At 54.7% G+C, this 21,658-nt stretch overlaps 1 protein-coding gene across 2 annotated transcripts; it reads right to left on the bottom strand.

Annotated features, from left to right (window-relative positions):
• Nucleotides 1–1,061: 1,061 nt before the first annotated feature.
• On the bottom strand, nucleotides 1,062–21,253 carry RBBP8NL (RBBP8 N-terminal like). Of its 2 annotated transcripts, none has more exons than XM_009093120.4 (15): nucleotides 21,110–21,253; nucleotides 16,893–17,054; nucleotides 14,049–14,191; nucleotides 12,742–12,784; nucleotides 12,255–12,350; nucleotides 11,795–11,907; nucleotides 10,632–10,704; nucleotides 9,241–9,404; nucleotides 8,684–8,772; nucleotides 7,578–7,741; nucleotides 5,730–6,528; nucleotides 5,241–5,349; nucleotides 3,228–3,289; nucleotides 2,787–2,907; nucleotides 1,062–1,668 (listed from the first exon to the last, which is right to left on the bottom strand). In XM_009093120.4, exons 3-15 carry the CDS (start codon nucleotides 14,113–14,115, stop codon nucleotides 1,550–1,552), a joined length of 2,019 nt encoding a protein of 672 aa, XP_009091368.1. In that variant the 5' UTR covers nucleotides 14,116–14,191; nucleotides 16,893–17,054; nucleotides 21,110–21,253; the 3' UTR covers nucleotides 1,062–1,549. The 2 variants fall into 2 exon arrangements, with proteins under 2 accessions (XP_009091368.1, XP_018772917.1); XM_018917372.3 differs by having other exon boundaries at nucleotides 20,916–21,240.
• Nucleotides 21,254–21,658: the final 405 nt, after the last annotated feature.

Below are 21,658 nucleotides of genomic sequence, written 5' to 3'. Positions count from 1 at the left end.
GGTCCTGGTCCTGGTCCTGGTCCCGCACCGCACCGCTCCCTGGCCGCCCGCACCGCTCCCGGTCCTGGTCCCGCACCGCACCGCTCCCGGACCGCCCGCACGGCCCTTGCTCCCGGTCCCGGACCGTCCACACCGCTCCCGGTCCAGCTCCCTCTCCCACAATGCCTCTGGTCCCGGTACTGCACCGCCCGCACCGATCCCGGTTCCGCACGGCTCTCGGTCCCGCACCGCTCGCATTGCTTTCGGTCTCGGTCCCTATCCCGGTCCCGCATCGCCCGCTCCGCCCTCGGTCCCGGTTCCGCACAGTCCGCGCTGCCCGCACCGCTCCCGCGGCTCTCCCGGTTCCGCACAGTCCGCACCGCCGACACCACTCGCGGTCCCGGTCCCGGTCCCGCCCGGCTGGGTGCCTGCGAGGCTGCCCCGGGCAGAGCTGGGCTCTCCCGCCCCGGCTTCCCCGCAGCCGGGACTCTCTGAGTGGGATTTTAGGGTTGTGTTGATGGGAAGGTGCTACGAGCAAAGGGTGCTGCTCTTGGCTGGCTGTGCTTTGCCTTCGTTCTTGTGAACGGGCAAAACAACCACGTTTAAATAGAAATAACTGCAGGGAAAGGAAGTGGGAGTGCAACACAGCAGGAATTGGCTCTGGCACTTCTCTGCTGGTCTCTGTTTTGTCCCTGTTCCCTCCACATGTGTGCCAGGAACAGCCCAGCCTGGCTCCTGGATCGATGGTGTGAGCAGGGATGCTCGCTGCAGCCCTTCCCATCTCATCCCATCAGAAAAAGATTACTAAGAACACTTTATCCACGTGGAAAGTAGCTCCCAGCAATGCTGCCAAGGTCGGTGTGAGCTGCTGAGCTGGTGCTCTGCTGTGAGCTGCAGCTGGGTGTCACTCACCGACCTTTTCCAGGACACATTGGGGAGAGGGAGCACCCAAACCCTCCCTTCCCATGCTCTCCTCCCTGCCCTCTCCAGGGGCACATCCCCCCTCTCTGCCCCTGTACTTGCTCCTCACCTAACTAGAAGAGAAAACCGTGGGTTTCCCCAGGTCAGACAAGACCCACGTGTGTATGAAACCTGGTAGGGATTTAATTGAAGCAGGCTGTACATGGGGCTCTGCAGTGTTTGGTTTGGTCACCACCCCTCAGCCAGCCACTGGGACATCCTTCATGAGGAGAGGGGTGTGGTAGTCCATTCTCCAGGTGTGAAATCCCTGGGATGAACACAGTTCTGATGCAGGGTGAGGGTTCCAAAGAGATATCTCCTCTTCCCAGCTCCAGTCTGAGGTCTGCTCAGGCACAGGGCTAGAATCACTGACTGGGGCTCCACCAGCAGTGACCTGGCTGCTCCAGGTGTCACCTGCATGGCTCATCCTTTCCCAGCCTCTCCTGTGGCACTGAGTGAGGACTTCCAGGGTGCTATGCTCATAAATGAGTCCTTATGAATTCCCTACTGGCCCAACATGACAGGAGGATTCACTCTCCCAGCATGGGTGGGATTCTGAGGTCTCTGAGCTCTGTCCTTTGGTCTGCAGTTGCTCCATCCTACCCTGCTGTTAACTGTCCATGGAGGGATCACTGTGGGAAGCAGAGCAATTCTCCAGCTCCTTTGTGATCCCCACTGGGCATTGCTCCACTTTGATTTTCTTTTTTCCTCTCATTGACTTCTTAGATCCTGTAAACAGCCAGACGACAGCAGGAGTTAACCACAGAGAAATGGATTTACACTTCTGGAGTCAGCATGGCTTCCTCCCAAAACAGGGACAGCACAGGAGGAAGCAAAGCTCAGCACAGGAAAGATGAATAGCAACCCCTCACATGTGAGATGTGTGGGTATCCAGGGGAGGCTGTTGTGATCCTGGACACAAAACATTGTCAAGCAGAAACAGGCAGAGAACTGACCTGATGCAGAAGCATCCCTGACAGGGTACCCAGAGCAGCAAGATGCATTCTGTGGATTTCTCTCTATTCCAGTGTGGCTCATGGCCCACCCCACATGCTGAGAGAGGTGCTATGCCCCTCCATCACCCCATTCCTGCCACAGCTGCACCCACAGCTGCACCCATCCAGCCCCAGAGGGTCTGGGACTGCACAGCACAGCTGGGCTCCTCCCCATTGCTCCAAGTGGCTGGTTTTGTACAGCAAGCCCTCTTGTCAACCAGCTGTGCTGGTGTCCCCTGAGTGAGCAGGGCCCTCTGAAGGCCAAGCTCCCTTCAAGCTTAAGCAACAGCCCTCTCTACATTTATAGTTGGGCCAGCACTCCCCTGTTTTTACCACCAGGACAGAGCGGGTAAGCATCAGGGTTTTTCTGACAGAGCATTTTTTAAGGCCTGACAGACAAACTGTCTTATCCTTGCCCTTATCAGGAGCAGTTTTCTGCTTGTTCACCTGGAGGGAACATGGGCACAACACATTCCTCTGTCAGCAGGGAAACCTCCACAGCCACACTGGAAGATCAACAGAACTGGCAGGAACCTTTCTCTGAATGTCAATAACTCACCCCTTGGAATCTGGCCTTCCCCAGTCACCACCTCCCTGACCAGATAAGCAAACACAAGGGACTAAGCTCTGTGAGCTTAGGTGCTTGGGGTGCTCTCCTGGTCACCCTGCCCAGGCTGTCCTGGCTAACCATTAGCTGGGGCTCCTCTGGCTGGAGATATGAGTGTTGCAAAAACATGGCTCAGAGGAGAACTCTCTTCTCCCCTGCCCTTGGGCATTTCTCACAGGAGTCCCTCTGGAAGCAGCAGAAGTTGTAGCCTTGAGCTGATGCCCCAAGGAACTTCTCCTCCCTACCTTTTATCCAGGGATCCTGTCCTCTTTTTCTCTTCCTCTGCTGCCCGTGAACTTTGTCTTTGGTGCAAAAGTATTTCCCGTCAGCCTCAGCTTCTTGTAGGATCTCATCTTCATACTTTTCCTACACCAAGGAGAAGAACAGTCAGTCTAAAACCACCCTGGCTTTCCCAGGGAGCTGGTGGCTTTGTCAGGGACCTTTGTGACCATTGCCATGGAGTGATGACAAATGCTAGTGCTCATAAAGACTTGACTGGCTGGAAAGAGTGGCACTTCTACCCCTCAGCAGCAAGTTGTGCAACAGGGTGGGAATGAGGTTTGGCACCTGGTGCAGGAAGAGCCATCACCTTCTGGAGGGAGCTTGGGCTGGGACAGCCTGTTTGATGCCTCTGGGACACAGCAGCCTGAGGTGATGGCTGAGAACAAACAAACAAACAAACAAACCTCACTGTCCGTTGTGTCTGGCTCATCTGATTCTTGCTTCCCAGACTCGGCATCATTGTCATCTAAAGAAACACAAAAAGAAGGGTTTTGGCTGGTGGCAGGCTTGACAAGCTCATGAGCAGATGCAGAGCCACTGGCCCAGGCTCACAGAGCCACTGAGGCAGAAAGCAGCTTCAGCAATAAACTGTTGTGAGGCAGAGGCACTGCAAGCTACCTGGACTGGAGTGAATGTTTAGGAGTGATCCAATAAGACTCTGTTGGGAAACCAGCTCCCAGGAAAGCTGTGTCCACAGGACTTTGCTACACCAAGGTCACAAGGACTGTCCCAACATCTGTGACTACATACAGGAGGGAAACTGGGGGGTATTTAAGCCCCAGACTGCACCTTCCTGTTTGAACCCCAGGTGGGGCAAAGCATGTTGGGGTGAAGAGGCCAAAAGGGACAATCCCACCTCTGCTGCTGGCTCAGTCAGCAGCTCTTGGCAGGGAATGTGTGCAGAGGAGCAGAGGAAGGAAAGGCAGGGGAGATGCTTCCCTTCCCAGCAAAAGCATTTCACTGTGCCTGGTCCCTGGGGCTACACAGCCCCAGACATGTACCTGTGCACACCTGACCTCTGCACACACTGATCTCCAGGGGCTGGGGGCCAAGCCTTGCTGCTGGTGGCATCACCCTGTCTGCACACACAGTAACACCCCTCAGCTGGCCATGGTGGGCACAGGGTTGTGCCCTCTTCTGAGGGGCAGGGACACCCCCAAAGCTCAATTCTTGTTGCTCATCACACCCAGCTCTGGCCAGGATGGAGCTCAGCAGGGCAGCCCCCTCTTGCTGCCCCTGCAGAGGTGGGAGAGCAGGTGATGCTGCTTCCAGGCATTCCTGGATTCCCTGTAGCCTGATCCCATCTCACCTTATCCTTCTGCAGGTTAAGGTTCACTAGAAAGTGCAGAAGTATTTGTGTATTGTTTCCCGGGCTTTGTGTCAACCTTAAGGTGAGAACTGAAGAAAGTCCTGTATTCCCACACCCAGAATGTAATCAGCTGAAATTCTTCTGCCATGATGATATCTCCTTAGCATGTAAATCACAGAGGACTCTTTTTTTTTTTTTTCCTCCACTGTGAAAAATCCTGCTCTGGAGAGTGTTCCCAAACCACTCCGACACGCCCAGACCAACTAATCCAGGCGAGCTCAACTTTCTGGCCAAGCCAGTAAGGTTGGTACTGAGCAGCAGACGTGCTTCCCACTCTGATCCCCATGGCTGCTGCCTCCCACCTGCCTGGACAAACCTGGCACCTGTGTCTCCTGGGGGTCAGGCAGGGAGAAAGCCTTGGAAGGGCTCTTGTGGAGGGTGGAGCAAGGGAAGGAAGGAAACCATCCTGCTCTACCTGCTGCAGGTAGCAGCATCCCTGGCTCTGTGCTCAGCCCTATGTGCTGTGTCATCACAGGACACACTTTGGAGCAGGGGACAGACAGGGATGGTTTTCCAGTGCTAGTCCTGCAAACTTGCTTTTTCCCCATCTCTGCTGGGACAATCTGAGCTGCTTCTTCTCTGAGAGGAGTGGGAAATGCTGGAATAGCAATATTGTCCTGTGGACAATTGTGGAGTGGGTTTTGCCAAGAGGTCAGAGCTGTGCTGACTTCTCAGCTCCTAGAGAATTCCATGCAGGGTGCTCTGCTGAGTGTCTAAGGACACCCCAGGTGTGGCTCCTGTCCGTGCTGGACAGAGACACTGGGCTTTTCTCCAGAAAAAACAGGATTACTTTCTCCCCATTTATACTGAGCCTGAATTTTACATGTATCTAGGGTAGAAAATTGAGCTCTCGAGGACAGAAATGTGAAACCCGAAGCTCCCCCAAAGGCCCAGGAGAGCTGGGAGGCAGGAGCATTTGGACCCTGGAAGGTGGGATTGCAGGTGTGCGCAGAGCCCAGCAGAGAGCTCTGGGCTGGGAAACGCCTTCACCAAAAGGCACCTTTCACTCCTGCCTTCTCAAATGTCACATTTGCCTGGGGCTTCTTACCTGCTTCTCCTTTCTGTGCACCGACATCCCGCCTCAGCCCAGCCTCAGCAAGGGCCTCTGGGTCTCTTGGTGTGGAGCTGTTTGTCAGATAGGCCCGTGAAAGCCCGAGCTGTGTACAGAGGGACACAAACGCTGCTGTCACCGGGCAGGAGAGGACTGTCCCCAGCCCTTACTCGATGACAGTGACACCCACAGGGACAAGCATCACAGAGATGCTCCTGGGCACTGTGGTGTGTTTGCAGGGAGCCCAGCACCCTCTGCAGCAGCCTGTGGGAGGGGGCACAGCCACTGCCTGCCCTTGGGCATGGATGGAACCCTGTGGGCACTGGAGGGGAGGTGAGAACCAGGGCTGAGCAACCACGGCTCTGCCACGGGCAAACTGGCCTCACACACACCAAACCCATCCTCCCGCAGGATGCTAGTGCTGCTCACAGGGGTCCCAGCAGCACTGCAGGGGGCTGCAGGGGTGCCAGCAAGAGCTGTACTCACCACAGCTGCCTCCTCCTCCTCCTCCTCCTCCTCCTCCTCCTCCTTGGCAGCATCAGGCAGTGTCCGGGTGGCACCGGGCCAGCGGTAGGGGCAGCGCAGCTCTTCCCGCTGTGCCCTGTGTCCCCCTGCGGGCACCGCCGGGCTGTCCCCGGGGCTGTCCCGCGGGCTGCCGTCTGTCTGTCTGTGCCAGTCTGTCTCCCTGCCGCGGCCGGAGTCGGACAGGTCCAGCGGCGTGTCCGCATCATCGTCCCTCGCCTCCTTCACCTTGGCTCGGAGCTCGGGGCGCTCCCTGCCCGGCCAGAGCTCCTTCTCTTCCTTCCCATCCACAGCATCCTCCAGGAACATCCTCTCCTCCTTGCACCCCGCGGCCATGCCCAGCCACGGGGACAGGGCCCTCTCCCGTGCCCGGGGCTCTGTGTCGCCGTGTGCCCGCTGGCCCGGCTGGCACTGCCGCAGCAGGAGATGCTGCAGCCGCTCCCGCTGCTTCAGCAGCTGCAGCTTCTCCTCCAGCTGCTGGTCCCTCACGTACACCATGGTGGCAGGAAGCTTCAGCAGGGCTGCGTGCTCCTCCCAGGTGTCCCGGGAGCGCGTCCTGCCGTCGGCAGCCTTGGTCCGGAGCGGGGCGCCGGGGAAGGCGCCGCCGTCCCGCTCGCCCGGGGCGCAAGGACCCGCCAGCCCCAGCTGGTGCAGGGAGAGGTGCTTGTGCAGGAGGCACAGCTGCTCTCTCCGGGCACTCAGTTTTAGGTTTTCGTAGGATGGAGCAGCCTTGGGGGAGTCCAGTTTGTTCGCTGTTAAATAACTAAAAAAGCGTGGAAAAAAAAATTACGTTAGCGATCACACCAGGAAAAAAAAAACCCCACATGTTAGCATCAGAGCTTTCCCATGGTTTCCCAGTGGCGCAGGGATATGTGTGGTCTCTCCTGCTCTTTCCATGCCCTCTTGCAGCTCTTGGTCAGTAGATCATGTTTGTGTTTGGGCTCTGTGCAGGGGAGGAGGGTCCTGGTGGCCAGGGGCATCAGGCAGTCAGCAGTAGGAAGCCATTCCCATCCCACACAATGCAGGAACCATTCCCATCCCACCATCCAGCAGCAATCCCCTATCCCTATGCCACGGCAGCTCCAGGCAGGGGGTTGAGAGAGGTTAAGGATGCAGTGACCTCTCACATCAGCACTGCTACTGAGAATCACTTTTTGAATAAAGTGTTACAGCCAGCAGCATCCTAACTACCCCCCTGGGCTTTCTTAGTGCTTGAAGACCCCCAGGACAGAGTAACAGCCCATTCTCCCCTAATCTCACTCAATGGGAAATTTTTACAGCCATCCTGGGAAGGTTGGTGCAGTGCAGGAACCTGCCCTGCGAACCCAGGGCTGCTGGTTATTTGGCAGCTTCCATGAGTGCAAGCTGTTCCCAGGAATGCTCTGCAGAGCTACTCACACTCTGGGAATCTCTCTGTCTACAGGTGAGCTCAGTGGCCTTGCTCAGCCCTCTGTGCTCCTGAAATCAGTGGGGAAGATAAGCCTGGGAAGTGCTGAGCCCTGCAGGAAAGCCCATTAGAATAGATAAGGAGCAGCAGGAATTGCTGCCTGCCTGGGACAGTCCTGCCTGGATGTGGGGACACCTGGTTCACTTTGTGGGTCTGTCTGAGGAGCTGGAATAACGAGAGCCTGACCTTGTTGGGCTGGATTCCAGCCATTTTTTACTGGTGTAAACTGGGATATCCCCCCCTTCCCAAGGCTGTGGGAGAGGTTTGTGGGGAGGGAGATGGGCAGACAGAGTGAATGCTGGCCATCCACCCACCGAGGGGCAGCTGCAGTGGGTCAGCCCACACCACGGCTCCCAGGTACTCACGCCTCCAGGCTGGGGCTGTGCTCACGCTCCGGAGGGAGAGGAGCCTTCCTGGCTGGTGGAGACACTGCTGCCCCTGAAGGACTCTTTTCCAGGAGGCAGGGTCTGGAGCCAGGTCTCACCAGGGCAATGGTTCCATGCAGCTGGTTGGAAATCCTCTGGGATGCCTGTGGCAGGGGACAGAAAGTCCAGGTGAGCCATTCTGCAGTGTTCTCCAGGCTCCAGGGAGCTTGGCTGAACTGGGACACATCTCCTCACCAGAGAGGACAAGACAGACAGCTCCTGAGTGCTCTGCTTGATATGGTTCTGGTCAACAGCTCCATCAAGTTCTTTATTCATTTTTCCAGGAAATTTTCCCTTCATGTACTCTCCATTCTGGCTGCACTAATTTGTAGCACAGGAAGTTTTGCATCTCTTCTTAAGCCATGATTCTGTGGCTTAACCGAGATAAGACCCTGCAAATTCCTTGTCCCACAGTCAGGCCTTTTTACTCATGCAAGGCTTTATTCATGCAAGATCCTGGCACACACTGCTCTGGTGGATGTATTTCTGCTGGAGTACCTGGGCCAGGACATCGTTGTCTCCATCAGCTGTCATGAAAGGCTCCCCACATGTTCTGACTTGACTTTCCCCTGCCCACCTGGAGATGTCACCAACCCTTCCTGTGATCCCTATTAATTATCCCCACAACCTGCCTGCAGCCTTACCAAAACCCCTTTTCACCTGCTCTTTCAAGTTTTTTTGTGGAGGTCGAGTAAGCAAAACCTGTGCCAAAACAGAATCTGTGTGGGTGTGTATGTGGGCTTGAGTTCCCATGACCAGGAACAGGTCTGGGTCCTGCAGTCTCATCTCCCAGTGCCCAGTGTCACCATGTCACTCAGCAGCCTGGGCTGACACCCTCTCTGTGTCTGCCCTTGCAACCACTGAATGCCAGGCCCTCTGGAAATGCCAGGCTCTGGAAATGACAAACTACCCAAGTCTGGCTAATTGTTCCACCCCTCAAATGCCTCCTGCTTTTCCCTATCCCAACCTCTTGTCATGATGCAGTTCAGATGACCACAGCAGTGGGGAGAAGGCCTGAGCACACCAGGCTACCTCCGACAACTCACTATGTCTGCAAGGCTGACTTCTTGGAGGAGAGTGCCTGGAGAAGTCCTGCTGCTTGGAGAGCTTCTCTGGAGCTTCTCTGGAGGCTTTTCTGCAAAAAAAAGACACAACCAGCTGCTGTAATAGTCCTCCAGAGCTGCTGTAGCCCTGCCCTGAGTGGGCTGGAGCCATGCAGCCTCCCAGGGATGCCACTGGCTGCTACCAACCACCTCTCACTGAAGATTTTGAGTCAAAATTACCTTCTGGCTTAAGCCAGCACCTGACTGAATGTGCCTTTCATTACACGTGTGGGTGGCAGAAGGGAATGCCATGGTCTCTGCATGAATTGTCTTTCAGTGGGTGCACCAAGCACTCTTTTGCTCTAATGCAGAGCAGTGTTTCTCCCTTCACCTGCATTTCCCACCCCATCAGCTTTTCTGCCCGTGGCAATGTCCATCTGAGCTGCCAACAGCTTGGTCTTTGCTCTCCAGACCCCTTCCCAGAGCAGTTTTGCACCATGGCTCGGTCACTTTTCACATCCCCAGGTCCCTCAAGGGTGGCAGGAGCCAGCAACACCCACCTTCACTGAGCTCGAGCTCTGGCACATCCTGCTGGGCTCCTGCTTCCCTGGGCTCTGCCTTCTCTGTGCTGACATTCCTGCTCACTGGGGACAGCAGAGTCAAAGGGGAGCTTGGTGTGGAGCAGCTTTCTCTGGAGGAGACTCCTGGGGTCTTTGTCCTGTCCCTATTGGAAGGAAAAGGACATGAATGAACGAGAAGGGGCAGGAGAAGGAAGGTTTTGGAGCCGCTGTGCTGAGAGCTCCGAGCCTGATACACAAATACACGTTTATCTATGTGTGTATGTGGATATTCCAGATCCTCAGACTCACCTCCTTCCACTGCAGCTTATCAGCAGCCCAGCTGCAGTCTGGAGCATGGGCAGAGCCAGCACGACAGCCCCACTTGGAGGTGTGATTGCCCCACTTGGTTGTGGGTAACGTCGCAGGAAGCCACGAGGTTGGGTAAGCCAGGAGCCAGCTGTGGCTATTGCAAAAGCTCTGTGGGAACCTGGCCCTGGCTGGGCTTTCAGCCTGATGGAGGGGTGGGTTCAGCACAGGGATGGGGTGTCTGCCCCCTGTCACCAAACCAGGATGGAGAGGGTGATGCTCAGTGCCACAAGGGAGTGCCTGAGCCTTGGTGACACACACAGAGCCCTGGGTGGACTCTGATGCTGAGGTGTGGATGTTTGGCTGGAAATCCTCCTATCCAGCACCCAGGAGAGAGCAGAGCAGAGCAGAATCACTCAGTGCTCAGCAAGCCCAGCCCAGCCTACAGCTCTGGAAGCACTGGGGAGTAAAACCCAGAGTTTCTCTTTAAGCGGATGGTGCTCCTGTGCTCCAAAGAAAACACATTTCTAAACTAATTCCTCAGTGCTAATTCCTCTGGACTTTAAACCCTTGAGGAATGAGCTGATTTGTATATATTGGCCAGCCTGGCAGGTTACTTGGCTTCCAGCACAGTGCTCTGCTGGGCTGTGAACCTGTTGGTGCAGATCACTTCTCCCTCTTTAACCCCGTCACTGTCCCTTGTGTGTCACTCTCCTTCTCCCAAAGCCACCTGCTCCCTGCAGACCCTCTCTGGCTGCTGCAGGAGGGCAGCTGGTGCCATGGAAAAGGTGCCAGGCTGAGCTCCATGCAAGCTGCCCAGGGCTTTGTTTCCAAGGGGTTAAATATCCTTGTTCTCCAAAAATTAATCTATGGATGCTGGTGAACAGGGGAGTGAGCAAAGGTCAACAAGGATTGTGAGACTATTAGGGAATTTTCCATGTCTTACATTCACAGGAACCTATGGGAATTAGATGCTAAAATACCCCTGAGGGTGCCACAGTCTGGACCTTGCCCTGCCCAGCTCTGGGGATGCCCTGGTTGTTGCCAACGCCCCTTGTAAAGAATGAAAGCAGGAAAGTGCTTACTCCAGGCTCTGGAGCCTCTTCAGTTCTTCCTTGAGAGTTTTATTCTCCTCCCTCAGGCGATTGGTCTCGTTTGCTGCAGGGACAGAGGAGGTGCTGTGAGTTCAGATGCTGCAAGGATGCTGCTCACAGCTGGCTGGGGTGCCTGGAGGGGGAGGAGGGAACGGCACCGACTTTTGGAGAGATACCGAATTTCCTTCCCTCTTTGTAAATGTCCTAGGGCTAAGGGATAAAAGGGAGCAACTTTCTGACTCAGGTTTCATCAGGACTGGGTCTGCTTGCAGGTTGCCCAGCTCAGGGGAGGAGCACGACCCAGAACCAGAGCCAGAGCCAAACTCAGAGCCAGAGCCAAGCCCAAAGCCAGAGCCAGACCCAAACCCAGAACCAGAGCCAGACCCAAACCCAGAACCAGAGCCAGACCCAAACCCAGAGCCAGAGCCAAAGGAGGCAGTGGTGGGCTGGGCACCCAAGGAACATCCTGCACCAGGGCAGGGTGATGAGTGGATGCTGTGTTAGAAGGAGGGCTGGGGGTCTCAGGGGGGATCAGACAGAGGCCAGAGGGAGATGTGAGCACCCAGCATTGGCCACAGAGAGCACAGCTGGGCTCCTTGCCTTGGTCCTGCTCGACAGCAGCACTCAGGGAGCAGTGGCATAGCAGGGGAGATAAACCAAGGGCTCTTGGCACCTCTCCATCCCTCCTAAATGCCTTATCTCCTTTACCCCATGACCCTCCCTGGGCTGGTCAGATCCCCAGGGAAAAACACCCTGTGCCTCAGCGGTGCTGGGAGCTGTGCCAAGGGCTCAGGAGAAGATCCGTCACACGTGTTGCTTGATTTCATTTACCCGTGCTGAGCTGCTGCTGTGACTTTCCTGTCTTTGCCAGAGTGTTGCTTCTGCCGTGCCAAATGCATCCTTTTCCCAGGCAGCTGACACAGCCTGGAATCTCTCATTTTTCTGGAGGTGTGGGGGCTGTGACCCCCAGCTCTGATGATTTGTGTGAAGGGTTGTCTCCTTGGACAGTCCTGCTCCCTCCCTTCTCCCCATCCCCAAACCCTTCCCAGATTCCTGCTCACCACAAGGGTTCACATTCAAATATCTGGGAGAGGGATTAACTGGCAAACACTCAGCCTACCAAAGCCAAGCTCACAGCGGGTGTCGGTACGTACAGAGGATGAAGATGTGCTGCAGGCTCTGGAAATGAGAGGTCTCATACTCATTCTGCTTCTTTTTGGCCAGCTCCTGAGTGACCATGCATCTGTCACAAAGACCAGCTCGCAGCCTGGAGGAAGGAAACCCCACAGCTTGTTACCACACGGTGCCCATGGGAGAAACAAGTTCCTGCCCTCCCCACGGGGAAGTGTGAGCACCCAGACCATCACTGAGAGTCACCCCCACAGCCCAGCACTGGCCCTTGCACCCCTCCAGACCCAGCCCCACCACACCAGCCTAGGAAAGCTCCTATGCACGTGCCCAGACTCCTCCAGCTCTCCCAGCAGCTGAATATAGGAAAAATAGAGGTTCATGTGCAACATCCCAGTCCTGGGAAGACAGCAAACCCCAAACTCTCTCCCCAGGACTGTGCAGCCACTGCCACTCAGAAGCACCCTACTTAAAAACGAATCCTACCTGTTTTCTAACACCTTTACATTTTCTTTAAGGACCTTCTGTTGTTCCCTTAATTGGTGATTTTTAGCAAACAGCTCTTCAATTCTCTGAGCATCACTAGTTGAAGAAACACAACAAAGAAAGGAGGGTTATTAGATTTCTTCCCAAAACCAATGCCTTCATCCACACTGCCCTTTTTCTTGTGTGGCATGAGGGGAAACAAATGTTGGAGCCTGGATGCTGCCCTGTGACACCCCCCTTGGAGTCAGCAGTTTCATTCCTCCCATAATTGTTCTCCAAGGGAGTAAGCCCCGGGTGGCACAAAGCATCACCTGCAGTGGGAAGGCAAACTGGAGCTGGGCTGGGATCACCCCAAGCCCTGCCTGGAGCCAAAATTTGGCAGTGCCAGAAATGCAAATGGTGCTCTGTAATCCAGCAGTGTTGGAGAATAGCTCAGAAGTCTGAAATCACAGTGGTGTGGCTGCCCCTGTGCCCCAGCATCGCTCACCGGCACTTCTCTGTCGTCAGCTCCGTCACCTTGCTGTGCAGACCTGCAATCATGAACAGACACAGAGAGCTGGGTGTTTGTGGCCAATTCCCCAGCACTCAGAAGCAAACAGCACTGATGGAATTTCAGGAAGGTTTCATGGCTTTGCAGAAATCTCATCCCTCCACAAGCCTGATCTCCGATAAGGAATGACACATTGCATGTGTTAAACGCAGCCACAGTTTAATGTAACTGGGAAAGTTGTACAAAATGTGAGCTCCTTTTGTATCCCCGCTATTTAATGAGTATGCATCTCCTTTGCAGACTCAAAAAGTCTGGTTTAGTTTTGTTTCTACTTATTTCTCACAACAGCCTGCATTTCCCAGGTGGGCAGTATTTTATGGCTTTCATGGTTGGAAAGCATCTTGGAGAATATTTACAGCTGAATGGCTTTCCTTGATGGATCTGCAGACATTGTATCCTGTCAAATCCATTTTATGCAAAGTAGATGTAAACATGTGGTTTAAATTGCTCAACAGTTTCCTCTAACTCTCACACGGCTTAAAATTACACAAGAGAAGAACGAATTCATAAGCCAGAATCATCCAAAAGTGCTGAAGTTTTGTTCATAATATTGATACTGGGAATTATTCTAATAGGAAAACAATTGGGTTTGGCACTTGGTTGCTTAACCTAATGGGTTTTATTTTAATAATGTATAGCCTGAGAAATAATTTATTCCCTAGAGGAATAAGCTATCCAACCTGACTCAAACGTTTTCTATAACACAGCTTCATCTCCTGCTGCTTCTGTCTTGTAGATTATTGCATCTCTCTGCTTTCCCTTTGCTCCCTCAGTATCCAAGCACACTCCAATCCTCACTGCTGGAGCAGATGCCCAGCAGGTGTGTGTGTCACCCCTGCAAATCCCAGCTCCCAGACCACGACAGCAGGAGCAGGAGGAGCCAAACACCCCCTGGTTAATGCTGGGAGCAAGTGGGATTCCTGCAGGGGCTGAGCACCTCCCTGGGCTCCTTTCCACAGCATGGAGTGCAGGAATGTCTTCTCTCTTCTGCTCCTTCTCATCATTCAAAAAATCACTTTTTTCTCAGTATGCCACCAGTGGGTGTTCTCCCCTGAGGGGCAGGCTGTGACCTCATGTCCCAAGCCATCCCCAAGGGTGCTGCTTGCTCAGCACTAATCCCCAAATCTCCCTAATCCACACCTGCTCCTCCTCCCTTCAGGTTATTTGACACCAAAGGGATCAAGGTGGTATTACAAAGAAATTGATCCTGGCCAGGTTTTGGTAGGAAAATTTTGTCTCCCTACCTTGGACTTCTTTCTCATGGATTTCCTTGAGCTTGTTCAGGAACTCTGCAAAACTCTCCGTGGTCATGTTCAGGGCTGAGCCACACACCAGGCTGTGTCCTGTGTGAGGATGTCCCTCTGCTTCAAATTACTCAGGTTTCAGCCTAAAATAGAAAGAAATAGTCCCACAAAAGAGATGTGTCTGGTGCATGTGGTGTTCTGGAAAAGACAAAGCTCAAAGGTAGGAAGGGAAATCGTTTGCTGAACCATGGGATGCATTTTTGTCCACCCTGCCTCAGTGCTGAGCATAGCAAAGAGCATGGCTGAGATACTGGGAGAAGCCCAGCTGGAAAATCAGGCTTTTCCTCTACTTGTTGAGCTGTTTAAATTGCATTTCTCTGGGATGAGGTGGGGCAGGGCATCTTTGGCATAAAGAAGGGACTGCAGAACTCGTGCTGGGACCACATGGGGACTGATGATGGGGAAATTCACAGCAGATTTGGTGCTTGAGCCTGATGGACTCATGTCCTGCTGGGATGTTCCCTTGCATCCCTCATCCCTCTGGCACCAGGCACAGCTTTTACAGAGGCAGCACACAGCACTTGGCCACCCCACTGTCATTGCCCAGGCTTCCTGCATGGCCTTGCTGGCTGTAGCCTCTTCCAACCCTTGGGAGACACCCAACAGAGCTTTTCCACCCAATTTTACAGAAAAACCAGGAGAGGTGGTGTCCAGAGCCATGAGCTGCAGGAAGCTGTCATGGGCACATCCCTGAGGTTCTCTGGAACCACCAAAACCACACTGGGAAAGAGGAACTTGCACATGCAGGGGTTTAGCATCTCCTCATGGGAACGTCTCCCCCCAAAATCATTCTGGCTTACTGAGTCATGGTGAGTAACTCTGATCCCAAGAGAGCTCCTGGACACTCAGCCTTCAACCCTGAAGAGATGCCAGGGAGCAAACCTCCCCTCTGCAGCTGGGCAGTGAGGAGTGGGCTGGCACCCAAGCTCTGTGTCCCCACGGGAAGGTTTGTGCTGGGCTCCAGCCCTCTCCCAGCCCAGCTCCCGCCCGTGCCTCCATCTGCATGTGGAGCAGGGATGTGCCAGATCGCCTGCATATGCAAGATGTGGGCATGCAGAGCTGGAAGAAGAAAGTTTCCCCTAAAGCATCTGATTTTCAAAAGAAATGAGGCACGTGCCAGCAAGCACCAGCAGCGAGCTCGGCACGCTCGGGTCGGGAGCAGCTGCCTGAACACGAACCTTCCCCAGCCACCCTGCTTGGCTTTTCAGCAAATCTGAGGCAAACTGAGTGGAGATCTCATTCTCTGGGGAAACAACTAAAAATATTCATTGCTCCTGCTTCTCTGGGCATAACCCACCCATTCCCAGGGCTGGGTGATCTAAGCCAGCAAATAAAAGCACGGTGTGGCTGGTCCAGCTTGGGATCTGCCACTGTGAAATGGGACTGGGAGCTGATCTCAGCCCCAAGAGCCACAGCTGAAGAACCAGCCCGGGGAAATAGCGTGCAGCTCTAACAGAAAAAACCCTCCTGGTGTTAATGGGATGCCCTTCCCAGGATCACTGAGTCCTAAATTGGGCTCTGCCCAGGGCAAAGCACCTCCCCAGGGCTGAAGGGAGCTTGTGAGATCAAGCACTGCCATCACAGGACTGACACCCCAAGTGCCAGCTGGGAAGGCTCTGAAGCACCCAGGTACTAATTCCCATTGCATTCTCCAGTGCTGTGAGCTGGGAAGGGATTACAGCTGGGAGCAGAGGGGTTGGTGGCTCCATGTGCTCCTGCTGCTGCTGGATCAGGTCCTGCCCACCTGGTACCAAGGGTTCAGCCCTTTCCCCACAGCTGGTGTCTCTGAGGGCTGAACCCAGCATTCTGAGGCACAGGGATTCAGCTCAGCCATCCTGGGAAGGTGACACCCTGGCTGGGATTGGTGCCAGCCCACTGCTCAGGGAGGTGGGGCTGGGCTGGCATGTGGTGGGAGGTGGGAGGTGTGGGGGCAGCCCAGGTGTCACTGCTGGATCTGGATCCCTGCAGCTGTGACTCAGTGCTGGGGCAGACTGGGCAGAGCAGGATTTGGGGCTGGGCTGTGGGCAGCAGCTTCACTTCCATGCACAGCTGAGGCTGTGGTGCCACCAGGGTTGGGGTTTACTCCTGATTTCCTTTTCCTAGGAGCCCTCAGGTGAGTGGGGACCTGCTGCAGGTCCAATCAGCAGGGAAAAGCTGCCAGTTTTGGTGCTTTTTGAGAAACCAGAACCCATCTCTGCCTGCAGGTGGAACTGCCACTCTGTGGCAAACCTGGCGAGGACCTTGGCTCTCTGTGCACACACATGGTAGCAGGGATCCTTCATGAGCATGGCTGCCATGGGTCTTTTCCCAGGATTCAGCCTTTTCCTGCAGCAGAACAGCCCCAGTGGCAGCCCAGGCTCCCTGAGGGGCTCAGCTCTGCTCCCTCTCACGCTGTGGATGGGTGAAGCTGTGAAGCTGCAGCTCCCTGCTCCTCTGCCCTGCTCTGGAGGATTTATTGAGGGAGATTTACTGCTGAAACCCAGACCACAGAGTCCCTGAGTGTAGAGCTGGCTCCCTGAGACAGGGATTTCACTTAGAGCCCTTTGCAGAGCTGTCACTGTGATGTAGAGCTGGTGGTGCTGGATGTGGCCCCGTGGCAGGGCTGGAGCAGCCCTTTGGCATGCCAGCAGGGCTGGCAGTATTTCAAAATGACAGGTGCCCTCTGCAAACAGAGCCCCAGTGGCAGGGACCAAAGGCAAACTCCTCATCCAAGCCTAAACCTGGAGGGTTTGGGGAGCCCAAGTCCTGGGGGGAGCTGTTGTTACCTGCTGTGGCTTTGCTCACCTGCTCTCTGCATCCCTCGATGCTCAGCTCAGGTGGGACAAGGCTCCAGTTTGGGGCACAGGGTCCCTGGGGTGTCTGCTCTCATGCACGGGCCTGGAGCAGCCCCCAGCATCTCCTGGGTACCAGTGGCATCACTCCTTGGGCAGGGTGCTGCTGCTGTGGCTGGGGAAGGGAAAAGCAGCAGGGAGGTTATTTTCTGTCCCACCTGAGGGGGCTGGGGAAGGGATGGACTTGGACAACTGGCTCTGACAGCACAGCCAACCCCCATTCCTTGGTCCCCAGGGAGTTCCTGGCTTCTCAATGCCATCCCCAGCACTGTCTGTCACTGCACTCCCAGTGTGACATCCCACCCTGAGCCCTGTCTCCTTTCAGGAGGATAAAGCAGCTCATTAGCTAAACGAGCTTAAGTCATTAAAAAAAAAAAAAAGGCAGAGAAGAAAAAGGCAGGACAGTGACATTCTGATTCTGTGGGATCAGTGAAGCTTAATGGAATTACCAGCAGATATTTCCATCAGCAGTGCTGGAGCTGCTCAGCTCCAGGCTGGATTGATGTCACACACCTTTCTCTGGGCAGTTGCTGGCAGAGCTGCTTTGACCAGCCATACTTTCTCTCCTTGGCTACCCTGCTGTGTTCCTGGTCTAATTTTAGAATTACAAAACAAGTTTGCACTCAGAAAAACTGCCTGAACACTCATGGAAAATCTGTAGTCCAGGAGTATTTCACAGGCCAGTGTGGAGCTAACGCTCTTTGCTGATGTACTTCACTTGGCAGCTTGAGGAGGGCTTTTTTGGTACATTGGGGGACTCTTTTTTTTTTTTTTTGTTTTGCTGAGCATTTATTTATTTGCATGACTTAACATGGCACAGACTGCCCTGAAATGGAGCCCAGTGCCTGCTCTCCACCGTGCTGGGTTTGCTGTGGGTGCTGCACCTGGGCTGCCAGATTGCAAAATCACCTCCCAACAAGTGAGACAGGAGGAGCAGCTTTGGCTCTTGCCTCTCCAGGGAGGAGGATTTACTGCCTTCCTCTACCTGGCACAACCTGAAAATCCTCCCCAGAGCAGAGCAGCTGCTCCGTGCTGCTCCACCAGCCCAGGGGCTGGTTTGCAGCAAGCTCCAGGGCTGCCTCTGCTGGCTGCTGCATGGGGGTCCCACTGGGCTGATGTGGGGCTGCAGCACAGCTCTGACCTGCCCCAATGGCCCTGTGGGTTTGTGGGGCTGGTGCACAGCCCCCTGAACCAGTTCAGCAGGATCAGCAGCACAGGGAGATGCTGGCCCTGCTCACACTGGTGTCCCACTGCAGGGAGAGCTGAGCTGCTGCAAACCCTCCAAGATGCAGCTCCAGCCTCAAGTCCCAACCTGCACACTCTGGAGCTCTGATTTACTTCTACCCCAGAAAGTCTCTGTTGCCATAATACAGCACAGCCCTGGTGATCACAAATCAGCAGCTCCATTTCTCCCCCACCACCCCGGCCCTGTGGAGGCAGCTTCTGCTTTTCCAGCTGCTGTGGCAATCACCAACCCCCCAATGTGAGTTTTCTTCCATTACCTCATTTCTGCTAAAGCCCTTATTCCCCTCAAGAGTCCTTGTTATTCCTTGCCATGGGGACATCCCTCCTCCCAGCAGAGTCATGGGCTTGCAGGGTCACTAAATCCAGAGCTGTTGGTCCTCTGCAGTACCTGAACACACCCAGGGGTCTGACTGGCTTTCACACAGCAGGGTGAGCAGTCTGGGTGGGGGTCTCTCCTTGCACTGGCCCCATCTGGGAGGGAGGTTTTGTCCTCCCACTCTCCCACTCCTGATGCTTTGCTGAGGTTTGACAGTAAATATTTGTTCTGCTCCCCACTTGAGGACAAATGACATTTGGAGCCACCAGATGTGCCACGATGCTCCCCAGAGTGTGGTGGGCTTTGGGCAGATCTGTGGGCAGCCCTGTCTGCCCACAGGAGGATTCAGAAGATGATTAAAAGTATTCCCTTATCTGCCTGTGCATCTCGGGGTAACCACAGGTTCTATAAACATTCCTCAATTAACACCTCAAAACGCTCTGGGAAGTGGCTAATGAGGCATTATCACGTTTTTTGGGTGCTTTAATTGAGGAGTGGTGAGGCTCAGGAGTAGCTCAAGGCCCTGTTGGGATTGGAGGCACGTGGTCACTGCCCATCCCAAACACTTCCACTGCCACCCCCAGCTCCAGAGCCCCTGGCTGGGCAAAGTGGCAGGGAAATTACCCTGGGAATCCCTGATGGATGGTGGCTATCACCCCACCCTCTGCTTGTGGTCCTGTTAGACTGCTCATGGTGCCTGGAGAGCATCTTGGTCCCTGTGTCTTCTCCTCCATGGCCAGAGAGCTCCCCAGCAGCACAGCTCAGAGCCCACACTGCTCCTGACATGGGGAATTCACCATTCCTGGCCCTGCATGGGAAAGCAGGTCTTGTGTGGGAGAATGGGCACAAAGATTCCTCCCAGCCCCACTGCCACAAGCTGGCACCTCTGCTCCTGCTGTGGGAGGGTGCATGGGCACCCTGAGCCAAGATAATGGCCATGGAAATAGAAAAAACCAGATCTCTCTGTCCTGGGTATGGAGATTTCCCTGGATATCCCCAGATGATGAAGCCTTGGGGAAGATCAGCTTTTCTCTTCAGCACCAATTAAAAAAGGAGAAAAGTGTTAGGGAGAGCTAGCCCTGCAAACCCCTCCTGGGTGATTAGCCCTGCTGCAGCACCAAGGATGAGTCTTAGCAATTCAGCTCCATGCTGTGCTGTCCAGCAGCTGGGCCAGACAGAGCTGGGCATTTTCATAGACTGAGGCATCTCTGCATGTCCCAAATGCCTGGTGACACACTGCTGTTGGGGACACATGGCTACCTAGGCTAGGCTTTGAATCAATGCATCAGTGTCCTGCATCCTCCGGGGAGGATCTGTGGTCATCTCCTCTGAAAGCCCTCTCAGGACATGGCCCATGGTGGCACTGTCCCAGCAGAAGGGACAAGGAGGGGGCAGTGAGGACAGCTCAACCCACAGCAGCAAACCCCCGTGCAGGGAGGCAGGGTGTGTGGGCACAGTCTGTCCCCTGCAGCAATGCCACCATCACTTCCTTCCTCCTGGACTGGAAAGAGGGAAGGAGGATGCCAGGTAGCACTGCAGCTCCTGCCTGGGGCTGCCCAGTGAGCTGCAGCCTCTCTGAGTGTTTGTGCTGCCTGAAGGAACAGATCTGGACAGCCCAGGAGGGCACTGTCAGGATGTCCCACAAGGGACACAATGGGGACAGATGGCCACCTTGCTCAGCTAGCAGGGGCCACTACAACCCAGCTCCAAGCTGACACTGAAGAGAAAAGCAGCAAGTGTGTTCTCAGCTTTGGCAACAGAGAGGAGTTCAAGGTGTGCAATGGGGTGGGAAGGGAGACCCCCAACTCCATTTGAAGTATTTACAGCCCAGCATGTGCATGGCTTGGTGCAGGTCAGGGCTGCCTGAGGTGCTGCCTGGTGTGGAAGGGGGTGATGCCCCCCAGCACCAACACCCAGGTGCTGCCTGCCCAGGATGGGCACGTCCTGGATCCCACACAGTCCCACAGTCCATCCCATATGGCTCTGCTGGATGTTTGCTCAGAAAACTTTTCTGTTCATTCCTCTGGTCCCCCCTTGCCAGATGCAAACACGGCTGGGGCTCCCCGGTACCCACCCAAACCCTGACACCCAGGAATTGCTCTGAGCCTCCACAGCTATTTCACTCCATCTGAGTGGAACTGGATGCTATTTCTCAGCATTTCGGATCGCAGGGATACCCCATTACCTTTCATGCTCAGGTGGAAAACGCCAGAGGAAAAGTTTTTAAGAGGAGAGCCCCGGGGTTGTGGCTGGGCAGCGCTGCACAGCCCGGGCGGGCTCAGGTTCGTTCCCCACCGACCCTCGGAGCTGCCACTCTGCCCCAAACCACAGCTCCCCAGCTGCTACACAACCCCAAATTTCCTTCTCGAGCTCTGAGAGGGGACAGACAAGCAAGCAAACCCGTGACACACCAACCTCTGCCGATCAGATGGGAGCTGGAGCAGGCTCCGTGTGCCGGCACCGGGTGACAGCTCTGCCGGCGCTCTGCTGAGCCAATTTTGGGCAGCTCTCCATTCCTGGCTCACTTCATGCCAGCTCCCTTCCCAGCTACACAACGCTGCCCGGGATGCTGGGGGACAGATAAAAATCGGTGCAAGCACAATACTCACGTCGGAGCACTGTGCCTGTGTCCCTCCCTCGGCTCCCGGAGCTCGGTTTAGGTCGCGATCAGGAGTCGGTCATCTGGGACACGGGAGACAGGAGTGAGCAGTGTGGGTGAACTTGCACAGACAATGAGCCCTAATTTTTCCTTGCAGCCTGACTGGTTCTACTGGTTTGCGTTTCTTTGCCCCAGCAGCAGAAAGGAGGCTCAGCTTGGCTAAAGCTGCCCAACAGGTTCTGCTGTAACACAAAAAAGTGGCAAGACCAGTATGGTGTGAACCCAGATAGAGATTTGATTGTTTTCCCATAATTACAGCTCAGCCTGTGCTGTTGGTTGAAGTCAATCACATTAGCAAACATACCCTTTTAAATAATTCATCCAGCATTAAGATGGGAAGTTCTTTTTATACAAGTTTTATACAACTTGGTGCCTTTTGAGAAGAAGAGAAAAAAAAAAGGAAAAGAAATGTGACAGCAGCAGCAGTAGCAGCAGCATCTGACTAGAGTAGCTCAGCCCAGGGCACAGAGAAACCCCCAGCCCCAACACTCGGCAGAGG

Source organism: Serinus canaria, chromosome 20, assembly GCF_022539315.1.
Source record: "Serinus canaria isolate serCan28SL12 chromosome 20, serCan2020, whole genome shotgun sequence".
NCBI lineage: Eukaryota > Metazoa > Chordata > Aves > Passeriformes > Fringillidae > Serinus > Serinus canaria.
Note: the sequence above shows the minus strand (reverse complement) of the source record. Positions and strands in the feature narration are given on the sequence as shown.

Excerpts from the sequence above, each read along its gene's own strand:
- RBBP8NL (XM_009093120.4), bottom strand. The coding sequence starts at position 14,115 with ATGACCACGGAGAGTTTTGCAGAGTTCCTGAACAAGCTCAAGGAAATC. Across the intron at positions 6,529-7,577 it reads CACAGCCCCAGCCTGGAGGC|TTATTTAACAGCGAACAAAC; the intron begins GTGAGTACCTGG and ends ACGCTTTTTTAG. Across the intron at positions 5,350-5,729 it reads AGGAGGAGGAGGCAGCTGTG|CTCGGGCTTTCACGGGCCTA; the intron begins GTGAGTACAGCT and ends CTCTGTACACAG.